Source organism: Thamnophis sirtalis, unplaced genomic scaffold (genome assembly GCF_051295495.1).
Source record: "Thamnophis sirtalis isolate CommonGarterSnake01/CBP01778 unplaced genomic scaffold, rThaSir2_p1.2 scaffold_7, whole genome shotgun sequence".
NCBI lineage: Eukaryota > Metazoa > Chordata > Lepidosauria > Squamata > Natricidae > Thamnophis > Thamnophis sirtalis.
This window is the reverse complement of record NW_028261387.1, coordinates 64,900,016-64,924,054: the sequence shown is the minus strand read 5'-3', so window position 1 is coordinate 64,924,054 and position 24,039 is coordinate 64,900,016. Positions and strand designations below refer to the sequence as shown.

Here is a 24,039-nt window from a genome sequence, read left to right as displayed (position 1 = left end):
AGTCTACTGGGAGATGTCTCAGTAACAGAACACAAAGCATCCCTCTCAGAGACAAGCTTTTACTGACATCATCGAGTAATATTATTTCCAATGCAGTATCCCTGTGAAGGATTTTAGTTTTAAAAAGCTGACTTTCTTGAATGGCAAACAGTAGTGCTAGAACACAAAAGGGTCGATAGTCTTATCTTAGGCCACCAGAAAAGCAAAATAGACAATAACAAGGTTTCCTGCTTTCTATCCAATGCCCTATTTATACCACTTCTTTTACAATGCCAGTGACAGCTTTTTCCTGGTTAAAGGCACACTTCCTGCTTCTTGAACTGTGATTTCTCATGTTGCTTTCATGTACACTATCTTCTATACATTTTGTTCAAACCGCTGCTTAGCCTTTTAAATGCAATAATACATATTTTTAAGTAGTCAGAAGGGTGAAGCTAAACAGTTGCGAACAATGGAAATCAGATACTTTACTCGTTTGCAAAAAGCCACATCCTTATCTTTCCCTGATAAAACTTGTGCCATGTCACTTGGTGGCAAACAATGAAGACTTTCAAAATAAAAATCCCCCAGCAAATAAAATACTGTATAAAAGTTTTGAGATGTATATATATTTATTATATTTATTATATAAATATAATAAAATATGTATACATTGTCCAATAAACAAAAGGAGAAAAATAGTTCTTTGCTGCTCATATGTAATAGAATATGGGAAGAAAGCAAATCAGAAACTGACTGAAAAGCCACAATTACTTTGCTTTTCTGGTTCTAGCCATAGTTAAAACAAATTCTGCCTTAGCAGTAAGCGTGGATGGAGACATTTGTGTTTGGGAACAGACATACAATATAAATGTAACTTTCTAGTACCAGCTTATTTTTAGACATTTCCCTTTTCAAGAGAACCCTTAAAAAGGGTGGAAACAAGGATTCATCAAAAATATCAAACATTCCATATAAAGAACTACTTTGGTGCAGTTTTCAGACGATTATCTGCCTAGACCAGTTCTCTCTACTCCAGTAATAGTTTCCTCTTATCTTTGCTACTGGTTCGGAGTCAGGCGCACACATGCATGCTCATTTCACTCATGTGCAGAGCTTCTGTGCATGCGTAGAACGTCTGTGACAATGTCTGAGTAAGTGGGCGGATCCTCCCACCACCGCCACCAGTTCGCCCGAACCAGGTCAAGCCGGCAGAATACCATCTCTGCTCTACTCCAGGATTAAGCAACGCGGTATACATCCCTACCATCTTGGCCTTCCAAAAGAGTCTGAAAACCTGGCTCTTTCTGGGGCCTGATAGGGACGTCCCACTTGGGAGGTGGCTAGTAAAATAGGAGACGATCCCACTTCCATATCATTTACATATCAGTCCCTTTTTATCTAGTTCTGAATTAATGTTTAATATTTTAATTCTTCATGCTGAATTTTTTTAATGTTCCTAAGGTTCTTATAATTTAGAATGAGTTTTTAGATTGTTATAAACCACCCAAGGTCACTTAACAGTGAGATTGGTGGCATATAAATTTAATAAGATCATGGGCACTAGTGAACTTTTCCTCTACCTTCTGGGCTCTCTACATTGACTCCATTTTGTAATTTCTTTAAATCATAAATAAATACACCGAAAGATGTTATATCTGCAAAGCAGAGTGTGTCTCCATTCATATTTCTTTTCCAAAATGTCTCTGAGATTATCCATCTCAAGACATTCTTAGAAAATGAAACAGGTAGGTATTTTGCTATAGCTTAGCACTTTAGGTGGACATGTTCCTGCTTGCCCATTGAATGTTTGAGACATTTTGTAAACAACCTCAAAATTCTAGGCATTTTCATTGCCCAGCTCTGCTCTAACTTATCTTGGAATAGGACTCAAGTCAACTCAAACAAAAGATCATCAGCTTTGATACCTGAAACTATTTGTGAAGTTTCCAGGGCCTCAGTGTGAAGCCTCATACATGCAAATCACATGTTCTGACACTGAGCTATTATTAGGCTTCATGGCATAATAAAATGTATTTGCCATTACAGAAACCTTTGTAAACACCCTCAAAACTCTCTCCCTGTGAGTACCTAAGACCTCCGACTGGTGGGGGGGGGGGGTTGCTTAAGTAATTTATTTTAAACCTGTATTTCAAACATGCTACACCATTCACTTTTTATAGCGGCTTTAGCATATGCCAAAGCTAGCAGAGTTAATAGTAACAGACTAATTTTAAACCCTATGATTACTGGGGCTGATTTATATAGTAGCTTCACTTCACAATACTGTGAATCATGCATGTGGTAATTGCCAACTCCAATTTTAGTTCTGTCATACTGAAGCCTTGGTTTTTTTTTATGCCCAGCTGCTGCCTTCTCCATTTTACAGAGGTACGTTGATAATGCAGTGGGTTTCTGCAGCTTAATATCACAATATTATGATACCCAGTGTCAGAGCTCTGCAAGTGATGAGTCATCTGTGAACTAAATACTTCAAGAAATAAGATATATGATTGAAAAGGCATTTAAAATTTCAATTTGCTTTGCCTGTAGACTGCATACATTTTTTTAAAAAATTAGCACTGAAATGTTGCAAACAATTGATCTCTACTTAAGAGTGGCGTGATACATGCGCATGCATTCAGCATGGCATTAAAACAAGTATTTTTGTACCAGGGTTATAAAACTTGACAGCAAAAAGTAAATTATTTGAAATCTTCTATGGAGTTATAAAAAACTTATTTTTTTTGTTTTGCAAAACAGCAGAAGGCAAGACAATCGAAGAAACAATGGATGGAAACTAATCAAACAGAGAAGCAACCTGGAATTAAGGAGAAACTTCCTAACAATAAAGACAAATAACCAGCTTGTCTTCAGAAATCGTGGGTGCGGTATCACTAGAGGTTTTTAAGGAGACTGGACAGCCAACTGCCTGCAGTGGTATAGGTCAATGTTGCCGAACCTTTTCGGCACCAAATGCCCAAACTGGAGCACTGAAAACCCGAAGACCAGGTGGCCAGTGCATATGCGCATGCCGTTCACCTGGTCTTTGGGTTTGTGGCGCGCCAGCTGGTCTTCACACACGCTGTGGCACTGGAAACTCAAAGATCAGGAGGACTGGTCAACTGGTCTTTGGGAGCAGCTGGTGATGGCGCGCATGCCCAGAGAGAGCTCTGCATGTCACCTCTGGCATGCGTGCCATAGGTGTAGATTCTCCTGCTTGAGCAGGGGATTGGACGACCTCCAAGGTCCCTTCCAGCTCTATTCTGATTGAAAATGTTTATCTGCCCCTAAGATTTTAAGATTGTTTTACCACTACCCATAGAAAAGAATAACAAGGATCCTTTTGCATACAACATGCATCTTTTGCATATAGTCCAGCAACCTGAAAAGACGTAAGCAACAGAAATTCATTTTGAGACTTTATTGCATCCATTCCACTCTATCAAAATCAGAATTTCTCCCCTAAGTAGATGGGTTTTCAAAACCATCCAGTTAGTACTCTGAATAGTTTCTCTCTCCCTTTACAAACAAAGGAGTTTCGCTATGGGGAAATGAAATCTGCTCATGCCCATCAATTGTTGGATGAGAGGAGACAAGATGACAGTTAAAATTATGGGGACAAAAAGGAAATATAATACAAGCCTGTCTTTTGCAAAGACGGATCTGCAAAGATTAGATTAGAGTTTGTGAAAATTAGATTTGACCTTAATGCAGCCTCCCCTACCCTGATGAAAGACAGACTTGTTGAGATTTCAGCTCTCAGAATTCCCAGTTACTGGTGGATGGAATTCCAGAATTCTATCTGGAGGACAATGGGTCAGGGAGATATATTGTCATCTTGTGCAATATAACTTTAACATCATGAATCATCTGTTTTGATTTTCTTTTTGCTTGTTATCCTTTATAGTGACATCAATGTTTTGAACAGATAGAAAACAATCTCCAGGAAGCAATAGTACAGTTCAAGTTTAATAGATTATGCATTGGGGTTGTTTACATTCTGATATCATCTTATACTGTACAAATGGAAATCAGGCCAGTGTGTGTGTGTGTGTGTGTGTGTGTGTGTGTGTACACGTGCATGCATATGTGTGTATGCATGTGCGTGTAAAACTTCAGTATCCCTCTTTGGATATTAATAACAAATTTAAGTGTGGGCTCTTTTTCACTTAATAAAAATGGGGGGAAATGTATTCTTATTTATATTAAGAACTCATCTCTACATTTTACTAAACTGATATGTTTTTTTTTAACATTTGAATAAAAAACTCCTCTAATCCTGCATTTTGTATGTTGCAATATCTAATTGAAGGATTATTGATAAATTGTACAAATAATCTTCTGGGGAAAGTACCGGTCCAGCAGCAACCACAAAAGATTCTAACATATGGTCATCTTTAAAAAACAAGATCAAATTGTAGTTTTACTGTTTATTAGATGATTCATTTCTGCTTTCTGATGATTTTAAGATAATCTTCAAAATTCCATAGCACAGTCACCCATAGCTTCTTTTGGGAAGAGAGAAGGAAGGATGTGGGCTATCTTACCCATGAAACTGAAAGCACAATTTTCTTTTTAGCATGATCCTTAACTATTTTATTTTTTTAGGTTACTGGGCCAAATAAATGGGCCAAATTCACCTGTGGGTTTTATTTTATTTTCATTTGCCCATGTAACTTGTCTGAAATAAGTTTTTTTCATTCGTATTTTAGGAATTAAAGGTCAATTCACAATTACAGTGAAACAGTTTAACAGACCTGCATTTAACAGATGTTACATGCAATAAACCAAATTTTCATCAGAAGAGTCCTCTGAAATAAAAGACATGTTCAGTGCAATCAGACAAGAAACTTAAATTAGCTTTCATTTTACATAATTTACAGCCAATTGTAAAGGATATAATCTGATGTGAATAACCTAGTTTGCATCTTAACATTAGCACTAAGACAGATCCCTATGGTTGAGCAAACATTGGTCCCATATTTAGTTTTCTTGTTCCTTCCATATCTTACTCAGTAACTCAATACAAATATGTTTGAAAGGAAACCACAGCCTAGTAGCAACATAAATAGCTATGAATGACATAATTTGCAATTTAACAGAAAAGTAGACCACCTTCTTTCTCCAAAACAGTCCATTAAATTGATGCTTCACTGTATTTCCCAAAAACTCTTTAAACAGTAATGGGAAGAGTCAATAATATGATACACCTACAGAAATAGAAGAGCAAATTTGTCCTAAAAGTCCTTGACTCTCCAATGTTAGAATCACAAAGCCCATTGCCAATGTTTTATCCACCGATGAAGTGACTGAGAGGACTGCCCAGACAAGGTCGTAGATAGTATGAGATCCAGGAAAACTGATAGTTTCCTTTCAGACATACCTGGATAATTTTAGATACACATAAAAATATATCAACCAAGCTACTGAGGTAACATAATATTCTACTCCTAATATTGAGGAAATGGGAAGGAATAAGAAAAATAAAGACAGAGAACAACATTTTCCACTTTACTCTAGCACAGGGGTGTAAAACTCGTGGCCCTTGGCCTGGATGCTTGACATGCTGGCCACGCCCACCCATTTTATCAAAGGAGGTTGGGAAGTTACAATACATCATGTGATGACAACATGATGCTGTGAGTTTGACACCCCTACTCTAGCGGTACAACTTGATGATAATCCTTATATCAAACTCTCCATTTCCAGTATTTAATCTGAAGTAGTTTTACATTTTCAGTAAATAAGTAATCAGTTGTACACTCAAATAATAAGATCCCTTCCCTATCCAGGTGCAGATTCCCTAACATAGAAATCCATTTATTTCTCTTGTCTGATATTATAAATATTAAGAAGGTAGACATAATTCTTATATTAGTTACATGTCAATCAACACCACTCACAAAAGTGAACAATGAATGAATTTCCTGATGATAATATTTGCTCCCCTTCTACATCTACAGCCATCTATTTGTAAATGGCCCATTTTAAAAAGATAAAAAGATAATGTTAAAATGTTGAAAATTATTCTAATGGTCTTCTAAAAGTAGCATTGCAGCTAGAGCTTCCTTAATGACCACAATTGGTATGGCATCTCAGTTGTTGAGCAAAGCAGTTGTTAAACGAGACACCACGAGACTGTCCATGTGCCTGCTTCATTCAATGACTGTCAATCCTGGAACTCCTAGTTCTGGTTTTTGGGTAATTACTTGTTAAGCTGATAAGAGTCCTGGCTAAGGCGTGCCAGTGCATTAGAGGGCATGGGGAGACCCTGGGATACTAAAATTCCTCCTTGCTGAAGTCTACACAGATTCCAGCTGATCCGAGGTTGCTCAGTGGTTAGAGTGCAGTACTGCAGGCTACTTCAGCTGACTGCTAGCTGCAGTTCAGCAGTTCAAATCTCACCGGATCAAGGTTGACTCAGCCTTCGAATCTGGGAAGATGGGTTAAAATGGGGATCCAGATTGTTGGGGGCAATATGCTGACTCTGTAAACTGCTTAGAGAGGGCTGTAAAGCTAAGCAGGATTTTCAGCCCTTGTTGAGGGAGACACTCATCCACGGCCTGCACCAGACCCTCCAAGGAGTCTCCCACCTGCTTGAGGCACTCTTCACTTATCTTACTGTACATACAGTATCTTACTGTACTGCCTATCCTATGAGATTTCAGCTCCCTCTTGCCTCTAGGGATTGGTTAAACAAGCTGCCTACTGAAGCTGTTCTTTTTCTCTCTGCACAGCTGAACGAAGACCTTCAGCATGGAGATTTGTTTCTCCACCATGCCAAGGAGTTCGATTCTCTTCAGCAGACAGCTCTTTCACCCAGTTCCCAGAAACAACAGGGAATCCACACAGCAGGCCGAACAGCTTGCAATGTTCCATGCTGGAACCCCATTTACTTCCTGGGGAAGCTGGCAGAGAAGATTGCAAATGGAAATCACATGATACCAGGGTGCTTGGCAACCAATCATAAGTGAGAATACCTTTTTCAAAGCCACTGTAATTTTGAGGAGCCATTAAAAGAGCAGTCATACATCAAGAACTATGTGTACACTATTTAAGAATCTTCAAACTTTGCTTTGAATTATCACTAAGATTTTCCTTTTCTTCCAAATCCTGAATTATCTTTGGCAGGATATTTATTCTATGCTACCTGAATATTAATTTGAATTATCACTAAGATTCCATTTTCCTTTTCTTCCAAATCCTGAATTATCTTTGGCAGGATATTTATTCTATGCTACCTGAATATTGATTTAAATTATCACTAAGATTCCATTTTCCTTTTCTTCCAAATCCTGAATTATCTTTGGCAGGATATTAATTCTAGGCTAAACCAAAATAATTAATTTCAATTGGTTTAAAACCCAGTGTTCAAATGCAATTTTGAATGCTGTCTTTTTAAATCCAGTGTTTTAAGTTCCCCAGAAGTTGATGCAATCAACTTTAATTCCAGATTTCAGCACTTGTAATTTCACACTATTTGCAGATAAGAGACTCATTCCAAATTGCAGAAAAAAAACTACAATTAAACTTACTTCTAATTCCAGCAAAATCAACTACCAAACAGTCAGATATACAACCCCTAACAATATAAAATGGCTAACAACTGACTCCCATTTATAACAGTGACACTGCCCTAGGGTCATGTGTTCCCCTTCTGCAGTCTTCTGACAAGCAAAGTCAATGGGGAATCCCGATTCACTTGTTACTAATTTAACAACTGCAGTGACTCAACAAATGTGGCAAGACAAGTCATAAAATGATGCAAAATTCACTTCACAAATTTCTCACTTAGCAACATAAATTTTGGGCCCCATTGTGGTCGTATGTACTGTATGTTGAGGACTACCTTTATTAAAAGCTTGCACCAGCATGTCAGTTTTAAACTATGGCACTTTATGAAAATGAAACTTTATCTTAGAAGATTGTATGCTAAATTTTATCTTATAAAATAAACATATTGATGGAAATTAAAAGTACTGTTATGACTAAGATATATAAGGACATGGTATATAGGATGTGCCTAATTACAGTGAACATAATTTTAATGTTTTTAGTCTTTTCTAAAGCTTCAGAAGTAAGGCAAAAGAAGCCTATACTCATTGTCTCTTATGTGTAACTTCCTTTCAAGAAAACTGAGAAAGTGAGATAATAAATGCAAAGGACATCTTTCACTGAAGAGAAGAGAAGATCTAGTTAGGTTTGCATCAATATAAAAAAATCTGGGATGAAGGAACAAGCAGTGAAATTCAACTCCCTCCTCTTGTATCCATGGCCTTGGGCAGCCTGGGTCACTGATTAATTACTTCAACATAGTTTCTTACTTTATTCAAAACAAGGTCATCCTAAAAGTTACAAAATTTCCACGCAAAACAGTTTTCTGTACTGTAAGAATATGTAACTTTGAGCAATTTTCACATTTTTTTCAGTCAGCTTTTAGGAAACCAAAGTAAGCCTTTAACACAGAGCTGGCTATCATGTCAAATGGCCCTAAAGACTTTTGAGTTCTTTCTTCACAAATGTGACATTCACAGAAATATTTCTTTAATCCCATTACAATTTCTTTAAATTATTCTTCTGAGGAACTCTGAAAAGAAAATGTATTATTTCTCCCCACTCCATTTCCATCACAATAGCCCCGTGAGACATTGTTTTGAGAATGAGCCCAAATCCCAAATATAGATTTGAATCCTTCAAGCATTTTTTGCATCCTGAATAGAAGCTGAACCAGCTCTACCTTTCCAAAGTTTAAATTTCATTGATTAGTTAATAGCAGTTCCTGAAAGAAACTGAAAAGGCAAGATTAATCATAACTAAGACAAAGTGATGTGCCATATATGGCTTTGTTTATCTTTGGTCAAATGTTATTCCTCTGATTTGTGTTCAAATGAAATGTTTTGAGATGTCACTCAAAATTAGACTTGATCCTGACTTTTTATATCAGTTTCACACACCCAAGATTTAATGTACTTTCAGATGCCATATTAGGGTTCCCAAAATAATTTCCCTCCAGATATCAAAGACTACACTTCCCAGAATTCATAGTCAATATGGTAAAAGCCATAGAGAACTAAAAACTGAGGAAGTCCTATCTTTCATTTAGGGATGTGCAGTCAGCGAAGGCAGGGGAGGCAGAGCCACACCACTGTCATCATGAAAAGAAAAAAAAATGTAAAAGGAAAAAGGCAAGAGCTGAGGTCAGGCTGAGCTAGTTGCTGCCAGAGTCACTGTGGATGACTCTGCTTAACTGTTTAAAAAAGCCTCTAAAAAGTGCCCACTACAGGAGGAGGCAGGAGAACGACTTGCCTCATCTAGTCTGGCGTTTTATGATCACTCGAGCAGAGTTAAGCAAGGGTTAAAAGCCGAAGAATTCCTGACGTAAATGAGGCACGTCATTCTCCTGCCTCCTCCTGTAGACGGCACATTTTTAGAGGCTTTTTTAAATAGTTAAGCAGAGTCATCCACAGTGACTCTGGCAGCAACTAGCTCAGCCTGACCTCAGCTCTTGCCTTTTTCCTTTTACATTTTTTTTCTTTTCATGATGGCAGGCAAGAGCAGAATTGAAATCCTCTCTTGAAACAGTTGGAAAAGGTACATGTGGGTCGGAGGGAGGAGGAGGAATTCAAACTTCATCCTCCTGGTGCGGGGCTTTGGGCAAAGGCTGGAGGGAAGTGCTCTCCCTCCCCAAGTGTAGTTTGATTGCAGGCAGTGTCACGTTGTCTTTTCAAACCTGTAATCAGTGAAGCTGGGCTGGATCCTTCCGGGGCTGGGGGAAAGTGTGTGCACTCCAGTATAGCTCTTTGACTGGCTTCCTGCCTCCTCCTGTGGTCTCCCTGACTCCCTCCAATCCAACTTTGTGTGTGTGTGTGTGTGTGTGTGTGTGTGTGTGTGTGTGTGTGTGTAAGTGCTTGTTTGAGAGAGAGTTTGTTTGAATGAGAAAGGGAAGGGTGTAGGAGAGATAGTCCAATCCAACTTTTGTGTGTGTGTGTGTGAGAGAGAGAGAGAGAGAAAGAGAGAGGGGTGAGGGAGGGAGGGAGGAAGGAGGGGAAGGGAGAAGAAAAAGAATGAAGGAAACCTATTTAGCAAAGGAGAAAAACAAATGCTGTCGCTTTAGATCAGAACTGAGCATGCCTGGCTGTGGAATTCTGGGAGTTGAAGACCACAAGTCTAAAAAGATTGCTGCCTTACCAGCCATAAACCTCACCGCACGTCACTGCTTTCATTAGACTTAATCAGCAAGACCAATGAAGAGAGATGATGAGAACTACAATGCAGCAGTACCCAACACTCCATCTCCCATTGTCTCTTTCAAATTAACAGCGCTACTGAAAAGAAATATTGAACCAAAGCCCAAATTTTATATTTAAAGGAAATAAAACAATATATTTAGAAAAGAATTTTAGTATTGTTCATGAACCTACTTGTTGTCTTGTCAGAATAAGGAAAATCCTACCATTAAGATGACAGAGATTATTTCAAAAGTTGTAGGCTTCACAAAGCTTCTTTTTCTGCTCTGAGCCCATTACTAAAATGAAATATTGATTGATCATAATTCTCAGAAGGCCAACATTTCCATCTGATTTAAATTGGATACTGCAAAACTACTACATGATGTATTGCCAGCAATGGTATACATACCCAATTTTCAAACAGATGGTCTTCCACAATTAATTTGCCACCTTCAAGTCAGAACACAGGATGTCAATTAAATTAATAGAAAATGCAATATTAGATGCTGCTGTCTTAAAATAAACTGAAGGTCCTGTCACCCGCCCTCCCCAGTATAAAAACCTGTACCATCTAGTATAAAACTGCAGCTTCAGTTTCACTGACACCCAGTCGATCTTGCCCTTTGTTTCAAAAAGTATGTCAAATTCAAACGCAAGTATCAGTTATGCACTGCCAAAACAAGATTAGGTTACAATTCAATGGCAACATGACCGTTTCACTCTCTAGTAAGAAAACTGATTTATTTTGATAACATGTATGCATGAACTGATATGATTTGATTCTTTAAACAAAAATGCCATATTATCAGGCATTGCTCACCGTTTACTTTTTCATTCTTCTGCTTATTAATGTATTATATGGAAGACAGTGTGTGTGTATGTATATGTGTATCAGAAAAGGTTGTAAAATTTGGCATGAATCACTTAACAACTGCACCACTTAGTGATGGACAATCCAGTCCCAAATATCGTTGTTAAGTTAAGGGAAAAAAATATGGTGTGGAGAGGAAACAGCACTTTACAGTTAGGTGAGAACTGAGCATGCTCAAAGGGATTAAAATGGGAGCAAACAGAAGTAGATGAAGAACTATGCAATGCAGTTTTCAGTGGGAAAGACATGATCTTTACACTTTACAAGTTTAAAAAACTACGTTTAAAAAGCAAAACTATTTTTAGGAGCATAAAAAGACTTCGTTTCACATACAGCCCATTTATAGTCCCCAGTTCTTATGACCACATAATAACTAGAAGTCAAGAAGCCACCTGATTTTCTTTGATGAGACCACCTGGAAATAGCTTTACAAAACTAGCCTATATGAGCCAATTTTCAAACAATAATTATGAGAACTGGACTAATTTAGTATTTGTTATAGGTTTAACTGTATCTATGGAGCTCATCCAAACTTTTCCAGCTTTTTACAACTATGAATGTCATAGAACTCATATTGTTATTAGTTCCCCCTAAAAGATTTCAATTTGTTTTTCAATTGAATTGTACATCTTATATGCTATGTTAAATTCCGAAATGATTTACCTTGGTTTAACTTTTTTACATCTAAAAACCTGGCATTTTAACAGTGGCGTGTGGACTTTCTATATCCACTGTATGTTCAATTTCCATTCATATAAAACATTTCAGAATTTAGCAAAAGATAGCACCTGGCCAACTTTGTCAGTGAAGAGAAAGCAAAGTAATTATATGGGAGATTACCAGGGGACTTCCAGGGTAGAAAATGAACTAGATCAGTGATGGCAAACCTTTTAGGCACTGAGTGCCAAAAAGGTCACACGGAAACGTCACATGCACATGTGCATGCTCGTTGGGACTGCACTCCGGAAAAGCCAAACATCAAGTTCTAGCACTCGTGCATGCCTGACGATCAGTTGGCTGGCATGCACGCGCACACTGGTTTTCAGCACGGCCGCACATGTGAAGGACAGCTGATCACCGTGCATGCATGCGCACCAGAAACCTGGGTGACATGGCTTTGTGTGCCACTTTGGGCACGCGTGCCATAGGTTCGCCATCATGGCCTTAAGGGTCCCCAATAATAATACAGTATTTGTATTTCAGATAAATTGTATTATAAGTGTAAATGGCAGATCATCTTGGATACTTAGTTATTGTTAAATTGGTAAATTGTGTCCAATTCCTCACAATCCCATACACCATAGCATTGCCAGGCCACCCTGTCCTACTGTGTGTCCCCGAGTTTTCCCACACCCATGTCTACTGTATTGAGGACACTATTTAAGAGTCTCATCTTCTGCCATTCCCTTCTCCTTTTACCTTCTATCCTTCCCAATATCTGCATCTTTTCTAATGAGTCCACACTTCTCATTTGGTGGCCAAAGTATTTGAGCTTCAGCCTCATATCTGTCCTTCCAAAGAACAGTCAGAGGTGATACCCTTTGGGATTAACTCATTTGATCTTCTTGCAGTCCAAGGGACCCTCAAGAGTCTTCTCCAATACCACAATTCAAAAGGAAAGCAAACAACAACCAAATACTCTTCCCAGAACCTTTTATTTCTCTGTTATCAATAGAAGGCTACCCAAAACATTTTATAGAAAAATAGATGTTCTCATCAATAAATAGGTGGCCATCTTTTTCTGTGCAATTATCCAGAAAGGACAACATATATCAACACAGTGGCTAGTGTTTTATCCATGAAAAGTGCTGCATTAACTAGTTGCTTCAATAGTAGAAACAATAGTAGTAATGATAACAACATACAATCTTTGGAGCAGTTTGTAAATCATTAATTCTAATGTTTGAACACTATGAAAAGACTTAAACCCATGCAGATTATCAAGATTTGTTATGAAAAATTTGCATGGGAGCACTATTAAATAAATAAATATAATCAAGAAAGAAAAAAAAAGCCATGACTGCCTTCTCTGTCACTTTAACTGCTCTACGGAATAACATTTTTCCAATGATTTGGATGGCCCTGAACATACTGATTTTTCAAAAGGGATAGAAACGTTTTGGCTTTTCCTTCTCCACTGGGCTAGAGTATGGGATAAATCTGTCCAAAAAACTGGAGGGACTAACTTGCTATGGTTGATCTCATTTTTCTGTTTTGGTGTTCGCTGTGCTTTTTTTATTATTATTATTCCTTGAGTTTTTATTACTCTAATGACAGGTAAGCCACCCAGAACCACTTTTGTGAGTTTAGGGGAGAGGGCACAAAAATCAAATAAATAAAATCAGATTTTTCACATTCTGTCCATCTTATTTTAACCAACAGCTTAATACTTTGGATTTAGAATCTGTGGTTATTTTTTCCAAATTCTTGCAAAATCGGCATAGTTGGAGAAATACTAAATGTTGAAGATCTTGATCTATCTGTAGTGGCTTGCAAACAATACACCATTTCATTACAAATTAGGCCTTATTTGTGTATTACTCAAAAATGGGAATGGGGTTAGCCCTGTAAACATCAAGAACATAATAAAAGGCATTCTATGCATAAGTATTTCCTCATGTGTATGAGATCCTGTGATCCAAGCTCAAAGCATCAGGATAGAGGCAGTGTGACCATATAATATCTAGGTAAGCCAATGGCTTATCCATACTTAAACATTTAATGTACTACATATGTGTGATGCATGAATAAAGCTTGGCACTAGAAAATGCAATGGGAAACTATTTCTATATTGTTGCCAAGAAAAATACAGAAACTGCCCATGAAACCACTAGGAATCAAACTCAACTGGAAGGAGATTTTACCTATAGTTAATGGCTTCAAAGTCGATATTCCTCTAGGTAATTATTTATAGAACTATTGTTTTACATAGTGAGGGGGCCTATAACCAGAAAATTTTAGTGAGTTCAGAGATGATGGTGAATAGATGCCCATTGCAAGTTGGAATACGTTCTTCAAAAAAAAAGAAATAAGTCTGGCCTCATTGCATTAAAAGTTGTATTCTGAAATCAAACTGGGAATTAAGTTTTCAGGTAGCCTATGACAAGATATGATACCCAGAGTTACATATCACTTTTGACTCTTTGGGGAATTGACTGCATAGACAAACAAATACAGAAAGAAAGAAAGACGGAAGCAAACTATTCAAACTATTCATCATTGGGGAAAAAACATTTTAAAGAAACAACATGAACAGAAAAATCTTTAATGCAGATTGCTTAGAAAACACAATTAAATGCTTCATTTATGCCATACAACATAATCCAAATTCTAGTAAAAAGAACATTTGGAGCTTTATTTGTTAGAAGATGAATACAAAAGGTAGATGGCAAAAATGCATTCAGTGCACATTAGCCCTCCCAGTGACTTCACAATAAAATGCTACTGCTAGAATAGCCTGAATATAGATTCAAAATGGTCTCTGCACACATTTTATGCAGATTAATACAAGCACATAATAAAAGCACTGGTTGAGTAAGCATGAGATCTAGATTCTACACAGATGAGTCTGTAAAAACACATGGTGGTTAATAAAAATAAATAGTGCAAAAAGAAGGCAGTATGGGTCAAAAGATTCTTCCATACATTTGTAAGATTTCCTAAAGAAAAAGAAACCATGTGTATGCTATGAGCTTTGTAACCAACTAAATGTCACACTTTTTATATATGAAGAGCAAAGGGTTTTGTTCCTTAGCAGCCCTTCTCTGAAAGAAAAGAAGTGTTTTGATTTATGAAATACAGGCTGAAATGAGGATTAATACCACCATCAGCAGCGTAGCTTTCAACATCAAGAACTGAACGTTTGTGGCTTTTGAGTTGCAGATATCTAGAATGAAGTTATGTTTAAATAGGTTTAATTCTCATGATCACAGAGATAGTGCAGGAACAGAACATGGTGAAACATACTAATGGTGTACATACTAATTTCATTAGTATGTTTTCATTTTTCGTTTCATTACCAAGGCAATATAGAATTTTTATATTTGAAAATGATAGATTGGACTGTGCAAATGGAACCAGTCTACCAATTCCATCATTCACTAAAATCAAGACAATAATATGTAGGTTATGTTTCTTATATAAATCCAGATTAATCTTAGCTTTCAAATGCATTATAGGTCCACAAAGCTAAATAAATTGTTTTTATCCCTGTACTAAAAGTAACAGAACATGTAATATAACTGTACACTGACTTTGTTTAAATAGCACACATGGTTTATGCTATTTATATAAATGTAAATTTTCCCATCCTTTCTTCTGATTCATTTAAATGTATGAGCAACTTTAAATGCATCATCCTTTTAACAGAATTAATGAGAACGTGCCATGGAAGCCATGGCTACCATAGTGTTCAAAACATCTTTTTTTTAAAAAAAATTCTGAAAGTAACTAGAATAAAGCCTCTTCCACACATAAAGCTAGAACAACATTTTCTGTGAATGAATGAGTACTCATTATTTAGTTCTGAACCCCTGATATAATAAAGCCTTTGGCAAAAAAAGAGAGAGAGCTTCAAACACTTTCTATTATGCAGATGGAATGAACACATCATCAAAGCTTATGCTGCTAGAAACAGAAAGGATGCATCAAGTGACTCAGGCCATTCTAGAATGTAAAGAATTTTAATGACAAGTTTTTATCCTTCTTAACAATATTCAAAATCACACCACAAATGGGGGGGCTCAAATCAAAACTTTACAATTTATACTATTTTCCTTGAGATTGTGTGAGAGAAAAATTAAGTTAAAACAGAGGAGGGGGGTGAGGAGGAGGAGGAAAAGTGTTTAGCATTGCAATTTGTTGTGGAGGTAAAACTCCAAAGGAAACAAAAAACTATTAAAAGTATTTATTATATTCACTATACAGAGGGAGCAAAACTAATTTTTGCTGAGTACTGTTTATATAACACAGAGAGAGAAAGGGGGGAGAGGGAGAGATAGAGAGAGAAGTGTTGATAAGATTTATCGTCTACATGAACAACAGGAATAAATCCTTTTTGACAATAAGAAAATGTTACTTTTAGAACTGACATTAGAAAATATCAGTTCCTATATCAGTATTAAAGGCTCTTTGTTTACCATCTCTGTATATCAATATGTTTACAATATAAGGAGTACATTTTAAATTTTGAGGCCTTTAAGATTTCCCTGTTAGGAAGCTGATAACATAAATACATTTAAAAAAAACCACACTCTTTGACTTCATTGATTATGGCATTTATTATTTTGTTTTCCAACATTCTTTCAACATGGATTTCTGAAAGTAGGAACACACAATTTGCTTTAACTACAGCTTTGTTTTTCTATATGTGCATTAAAATCATGTTTTCATCTTGCTATTTGTAATTATATAAATAATCACATCAACATTGCTTTTACCCAGTCTTCCAAATGAATAATTCGCAATATTCAGTCAATTTTCCAATCACCATTATTGGATGCATATTATTGCATATATGCAAAAGAATTCCGGTGTAATAGTGCAATTCCTCTACAAAGGCATGATAATATTGGTAGTGATATGAAAGCTAACAGACCAAGAAGGCCTTAAATGAAGGACTTGTTGATTAACTGAAAAACAGAATAAAATGTAAGTAACCCAAAATGCTAATTCAGTCATGCAGACAATGATATGACATTTTTCACTATGTTTTAATGTGCCAAATCACTCATGCATGATTAACAGAAAGGACTAAGCATTCAGACTGAAAAAAAAAATGGAATTCAGTATGCAATAGCAAAGCTACATAGATACTTATTTCAAAATGAGAGAAAATTTTATGGTAAGAGCTGGAATGAAACTAGGAGAAAATACTAATCACAGCCAATTCTCTTACAAGCTAGAACAAGGAAATCTATCTTCCTCTCATTAGTACTCCATTGGCACAAATTAATTAAATTAAAATAGCAATATTTTTATTATAATTATTTTCAATATATTAACTAGAATATTTCTTACAAGCAGTATAAAAATTCCCAACACAAAGTAATTCCAAAACCTTCCTTCCCTCTATCCCCAACATAGGAGCTGTGGTGGCACAGTGGTTAAAGTGCAGTACTACAGGCTATTTCTGCTGACTGCCAGCTGACTGCAATTTGGCAGTTCAAATCTCACCAGGCTCAAGGTTGACTCAGCATTCCATCCTTCTGAAGTTGGTAAAATGAGGACCCAGATTGTGGGGGGCAATATGCGTACTCTGTAAACCGCTTAGAGAGGGCTATGAGCACTGTAAAGTGGTATATAAGTCTAAGTGCTATTGCTAAGTGCTAGTGCTATTTCAAAATATGTTATCCTTGGGCACTTGGGTCCCATACAAATAGTCTGTAATGTAAAACTAGTCCAAGCTTTTGGCTCTACACATTTTCTGACTAATACTATGGAGCATTATGATTTCATAACTATGTGTAACATGTCAGCTACAGAAACAACATGTTTGCTGCACACCATTCAATATAGTTTTTTGAAAATAAAAAATTAAACATCCTAATTCTAGATATAAGATAAGGAGTAAAGAGTCAGTTTTACATACAGTCAAAAACAGAGACTTTAATTTACTTTCAGAAGTTTTCTCAAAAAAATAATTAAGCAGCAAATGGGATATGACATTTACCATCTTGAGTCTACGCATCCTTACTACACAATCATATTTTACATTATAGTGGTGGGGTTGGGGTTAATTTTACATTCTGTTGAAAGGCAAGAGAAGTGCAGTTTACAAAATCCAAATGACCAGCAAATAATAGTAAAGACTATTCTGTATATCTTTGATGTCATTTATGGTTATCTGGATTTTTGCAGCTCAGATCTGATAGGCCTAAGACAGAAAATTGGACCTTCTGCTCTATAGAGATTCAGTGAGAGTACATCATGCATAATTTTTTACTATCATCATAACAACTTATGGTTTTTTAAAGAAGAAAGTTATAATTTTCTCCCCACTTTCTGGGCATATAAATTTTGTGTACTGTAAAATTTATTGAGTTTTTCTCTGTGAAGGAAATAAAAAGTGAACGTTAATCATTGGTTGATTGATTGATTGATCTTGTGCCATCAAGTTGTTGCTTTTTAATAACCACATAGATTTATATTATAAATACCAATTTATATCATAGTATCACAGGGCTGGAAGGGACTTTAGAGGGCTTCTAGTCCAACTCACTGTTCAAGGGAGGATTCTTTATACCATCTTGGACAAATGGTTGTCCATTTTTTTTTCCTGAAAACCTCCAATCATGGTGCACTCACTCTGATAACCAGACAAACTTCTACCCATTGCTTCTTGTCCTGCCCTCAGGTGCTATGGAGAATAAATTGATGCCCTGTTCATAGTATTACAACTTTCAGGAGAAAGAAACAATATTTTCAGTTTATAACATGCTCAAAAATGAAAAAATGAAAGGAGGAGTATGTGCAACCTTGGGCCTGAGGGCTCTGCTCTGTTTCTAAATATCCATCTGAAACAACAGGCCCATATTTTGGCTTTTGCAAACTAAAATGATTCCATAGAAGGCAAACTCTATAAAAACAAGGACCACTTCACGTATAAATAGATTTATATATGAAGCTCATCCATATCTAGGAAACAAGTGTATAAAAGGGCTACCAAAAAGAAGACAATTGGAAGATGATAATAAATACTTACAACTGTTACTCTTTGCTGTCATTTAATCCATATTTTTGCAACCCAAATCATTATAAAATATATTAAATGTGAAGAAGTGAGGAAGTAAGGATAATATTTATCTTAATTAAAGGAGAAATATATTTCCAGGGTAGCATACAATTACTTTATTAAGAATAAAATGACATTAATAATCTATCATTAAACAGAGGTCACTAATCAGCTTCAACACAAGAGGATAAAAAGTATTAAATATTTAAAAGAAAGGGAAATAAAGTTTGGCACCAAAATACCAATGGCAAACAGTAGTAGTAGTAACACTAGGAAGATTGAAAAACTAATGTGGATGTTCAGCTCTTCTTTCAGATATCAATATACAAATAAGCAGGCTTATAAATGTTTTTGCTACTATTCACATGTGAGCTCATTTGCATGTCCACATTCAAAATGCTAACAAGAACATTTATTCAGCTTAACCAATAATGATCAAGAGTTCTGTAACATAGGTCAAAAATATTAAATTCTAATCCTCCCGAAAACAAATGTATTTCTGCTATACCCTCCATTTCAGCTATTTACACATGTTGGGTTCCACACACATTTCCTCCTTCTCTCTACCCACTCACAAAAGAACAAAAATCACTGTTTAGAAGAAGTCTGGACTTAAAATTGTAATCATGGTTGGAACTATATGAAATCTCTCTCTCTCTCTCACACACACACACACACACACACACACACACAAACCCCTACATGAAATCATTAAGACCTAAGCCTGATTTGAAGGAGACCTTACATTTTTGGGGGGAAAATATTTTTGGTCTTTCAACATAAAAATATGTTCTGAGTTTTTTCTTGTTTGAATTCTTGGAGAACATGAAGAAAAGAGAATTGTTAGGCCTGCCTAATCTATTTCAATCTTCTCCAAACCAGCATTCTTTTAATTATAGCAACTCAAAACTGCCCTGATTCATTCTAAACTACAATGTAAGGAAAGGCAAAAACTACAAATACATTTTTCCCTTTTCATTCAGGTCCCGTTGAAATTTATTTTATTTTTCTTAAGCTTCAACTGAAACATTCCTTCAATTCTTACTATTCAAGGACACCTCTCTTTTGCTAACAAACTGCACCTATGATTCTCTGGCTTTCTCAAATTGCAGGACCTTTGGCATGGAGCCAATCCACTGATCTAGCTGTAAAGCATCTATCTCGAAGGAATACAGGTAGGCAACCTGTGATCTTCAATTTGAATCAGGTAAGAAGAAAAGGGCAAAAGAAAAAAGATGGGCAAGGCAATCAAAACAGAGCAACCAAAGAGGATGGAAGCAAGAGGAAAGCTTTCTGCAAGTTATCAGTTTAGAACTCATGAAAAGCCCATCTATCTTTTCCGTGGAAGTCTTGCAGATGAAGAGGAAGAGAAAAGAATAGCAGAAAGAAACTGGGTAATTCATCTACTTTTGGCACTAGCCCACCCACAATAACAGAGCCTCTTACAATTATCCTGAAGGGAACGAAGCCCTTCAAAATGAAACTCTCTTCCTCTGTTTTATAGGCAGTGATAACATCTTTGTAGAACACAGGGCAAGACTGAGAAAGAAAGAAGATTTAGATACTGCTTCAGTTGCAATCCATTTTTCTTTGTGCACTGGAGTTTGCTAGGATAGAACTTTGTTGCATGTTCTCATTATGTAAATAAAATTTGAAAGAAGTGGAATAAAGTCAAATAATAGTACAATGCAGTATGTGTATGTGCGCGCATGCGTGCATGCACACACACACAAACACACACATATATATATCCACATACATACACTACTGGCTGTGTTTTCTTCCCTCTCTTTTTCTAAGATCTTGGTAACAGTGGCAACAGCAGCACCTCGTGGCAGAGGTCAGTATTTTGTATATGATCATTTGCATCACTTCATCCAGAGTGTTATCAATCAAACTTGAACTTAGCTTTAGCAGAAAAAAAACTGATGAAGAATTTTGCAGGATGAAGTCTGTCTCTTTAGCACTACAGGAAAAGATGATCTTAAAAAAGGTGAATTAAATGAAAATATCTTTATGCTAATTGCAACAAGTGTATTCCCAACATGTGGAAGATGATTTTAGATCCCAGAGAATTATTTTCCATGGGGCCTACAAGTTTCTTCTGATGTGCATCACATTTCGCCTCTTCTTTTGATTCGCAATTACAATTTTAGAGGTTTATATTATAACTGATTAGGTGCACAAATATCTTGATATTATCTCTTGAAACTACAATGTTTGAGCTCCTAAAACACAAAGAATTTCTGAAGGTATTTGGGGTTATTTTCCTCTTCTACAGATTGATATTGCATGGCTTTTCAAATATTCTTTGTGTCAGCAAGTAATTCTTTGTTAAACATTGTTAATGTTTTAGTAAGTAAAGGATACTTAAATGCATTTCAGAAATAACTGTTTACTGTAATATATAAACTGACACATATTTAGTAAAGCTTAGGTTTCAGAATATAATTAAATGTTTTCATGGGGATGGGAGACATCAGCATCGAAAACCTATGCTATTTTGAAGAAATCATTATACCATAGAAACAAAACAACCTCCTCCCTTTACTGAGATGTCACAACTTTCATTACTTTTGTAAAAGCACCTGATTATCAACAACATCAACATTTTCATGCTTAATTAAATGATCCACAGATTCAGTTGAATTATTTTATTAAAATGTTGCAATGCTGTAATTCTCAACCTGAAATGATGGCTACTCATATGAAGTATTGACATTCTGATTATGTTCAACTCTTTCTCCTGTTATTGCCTAAAGCACTATAAACGCTCAAATATTCCTGAGCAAATGTTGGGTTTTTTTCCCCTCTTTCGCTTCCTCCCACACTAAAAGAGTAAAAGGCTTGTGGTGGCAACACAGCAAAATCTAGGTTAGTAAGGTTTTTGTGCTATATGCTAGATTTTATTAAATAGTCAGAAAACTGTCCTTTCAGTTATATTTAACAGGAATAATTGTGGGATTAGGAAAAAAGACAACAGAAGAGTCTGACAACCATGAGCCAAGAATCTGAATCCTGTGTTAAGGAAATGCTAATCGTGAGCATATAAATTGGTTTAGTTTCTAACCAGAACATATTGTACAAAAAAACGAAATCCAGGTTTGCAGCCTTGCCAATATGCTGATCCCTTTGAGCAAGACGAGAAATTTATTCAGGAAAAAAAAATACTCACCCTAAAGTATTCCTCCCTTAGCTTATACATTTTCCATCAAGAACCAGAGCCAGGCATGGAAGGAAAACACTTAAAACCAGGCAATCCACTCCCCCCACCCCATCCCCAAAGTACATTTCTTCTAAAAAGCCTATATCAGAATTTTAGCTGTTGGTTTATTTTCCCTCCCACTTATAATAGTGTTTACCAAAACTAAGCTATGTGATCAGGGGTCTGAAGTGACCTCTCAACCAACAACCAACTGCCCCTCCTCCTCCTCCTCCTCCCACCCTCACGCGTTCACCCTCTACACCCGCTTTTGCTTCCAAGATGGGAAAGACTTTCAGCCTTTAAGCAGGCAGCCTTGGTGCTGTTTAAGTAAAGCAGATTTGAAATTCCCTCCTGCAGGATGCCGCCGCTCGCTTGCCACCTTCAACACTCAGCCTCCCAGAGGAAAAGAAGTTTTCAACGCCGTTAAATGTTAGGTTAGGATGGGTTGGGTAGAACTGGCTCTCTTTTCGCCTTCAAGTTTGGTCCTTCAGCCAAGCCAAGCGACCCGGGCACCAGGATTTTCGGGAAGGGGCTGCTCTTTGCCAAAGGCTGCGGCTTCCCCCCCCCCCCAAATATCGATTGAGCTTGCCAATCTCAAGCGGGGCAAAGGGCTCGGGGAAGGTCGGGGCTCGGGGGGGGGGTCATTAAACCAACTCCTTGTCCTGCCCGATCTGTGAGGGCGCGATAAAGTCCCGGGCAGTGCAAAAGCGGCAAAGTGTAACCCCCCCTCCCCGGCGCCCACCTCCGCCGGTGCGGGGCAAAGGGGCAGCAGTCCCGAAATGGGATTCGGGGGAAAAGGGGGGGTGCGGTGACGATGGGGAGCGGGGCGAGACTTCGTCCAGACCGTACCATCCTCAGTCGCTCGCATCCTCCACCCCCCCCCCCACCCCCTGCCCTGGCGTTTGCACCCGTCTCCCCCTCCCTCCGCCCCTCGTTACCTTGTTGCAGTGGTAATAGTCCAGGGGGCCCAGGCAAGGGGGGTCGGCCCCGGGCAAAGAACCAACGGCGGTGGGGGCGGAAGGGTAAAACCTAACGTCCATGCCGGGACTGCGCGCTGAGGAGGAGAAAGAGGTGGCGGCAGCGGCAAGAGGAGGCTCCAGGGGGCATGGAACCGGCTCCTCCGGCGGCGGCTGCTCTGCCTCTGGCTCAGGGCGGGCGGGAGGAAAGGGGAGGAGAGGCGGGGAGAGGGAGAAGGGGAGGGCGCGCAGCCCAGAGCCAGCTCCTCTCGCACTCTATTGTTCCAGGCACCGAGGCAGGGGGTGGGGGAGGAAGGAGGGGGAGGGGAAGAGCGCCCGGGACCTGCTCGGGCTGGGCTGGGTCAAGCCTCTCCCTGCAGCCTTTCGGACCGCGCGTTGGGACCCGCCACGGGGCAGCTCCAAACACCCGCGCGCTGCTCGGGACTTGCCCTGCCTGGGCAAGCAAGCCAACAGGAGAGGGCCCGGCGTGTAGGGCAGGGTCCGTAGGAAAAAAAAGAGTGAGCTGGGAAGAAGAAAGTGATTGTTTTTCTTTCTCTCTCCCCCCTCTCCCCTCCGCCTGGGGAAGGAAGGGCTCGGAGAAAACCGACAGCCGTCCAGGGCTCGCTCCCCCTTCCGCGTGCGATCTAGGAAGATCCCCCCCCCCAGGGGAGAAAAGAGCCAGACTCGCGGTCCCACAGGAAAAGGGGCGCACGTTTCTTGTGGCGAAACTACGTGCGGAAACACGGTTTGATAGTCGGGCGTTTCGCGTTGTGCGGACCTGTTTGGAGTAAAGCCTCCCAAGGAAGGAAAAAGGAAAAGTTGGTCGTCGGAACGCGACCCTCCTAACCTGCCTATTGCGCCCGCCAAGTTTTGTGCTAAATTCCAAGAAGAGGGTTCAGGCCTTTTCCCAAGAAAATAACGGGCAGGCCCGTTTCGCAGAGAAACTGCGATTAAACTTTTCCACACGCCCCCCTTCTCGCTTTTTTTCCCCTCCCATGTATCCCTGGATCTCGTAGCAGAATCTTGTTTTAATTGCTACTGCAGGTGATTAAAGGGTGGGCTAA

At 38.2% G+C, this 24,039-nt stretch overlaps 1 protein-coding gene across 4 annotated transcripts in view; it reads right to left on the bottom strand.

The window, feature by feature from the left end:
* The window catches only part of TOX2 (TOX high mobility group box family member 2), a 209,452-nt gene extending 186,259 nt beyond the window's left edge, over nucleotides 1-23,193 (bottom strand). Inside the window, exon 1 of one of the 4 annotated variants that reach the window (XM_087720317.1) lies at nucleotides 22,958-23,193. In XM_087720317.1, coding sequence (XP_087576443.1) covers nucleotides 22,958-23,059 — 102 coding nt within the window. In that variant the 5' untranslated portion in view covers nucleotides 23,060-23,193. Of the gene's footprint in view, nucleotides 1-21,989; nucleotides 22,035-22,957 lie in introns of those variants that run through there. The other 3 variants (XM_087720314.1, XM_014069267.2, XM_087720315.1) reach the window with 3 other exon arrangements.
* Nucleotides 23,194-24,039: the final 846 nt, after the last annotated feature.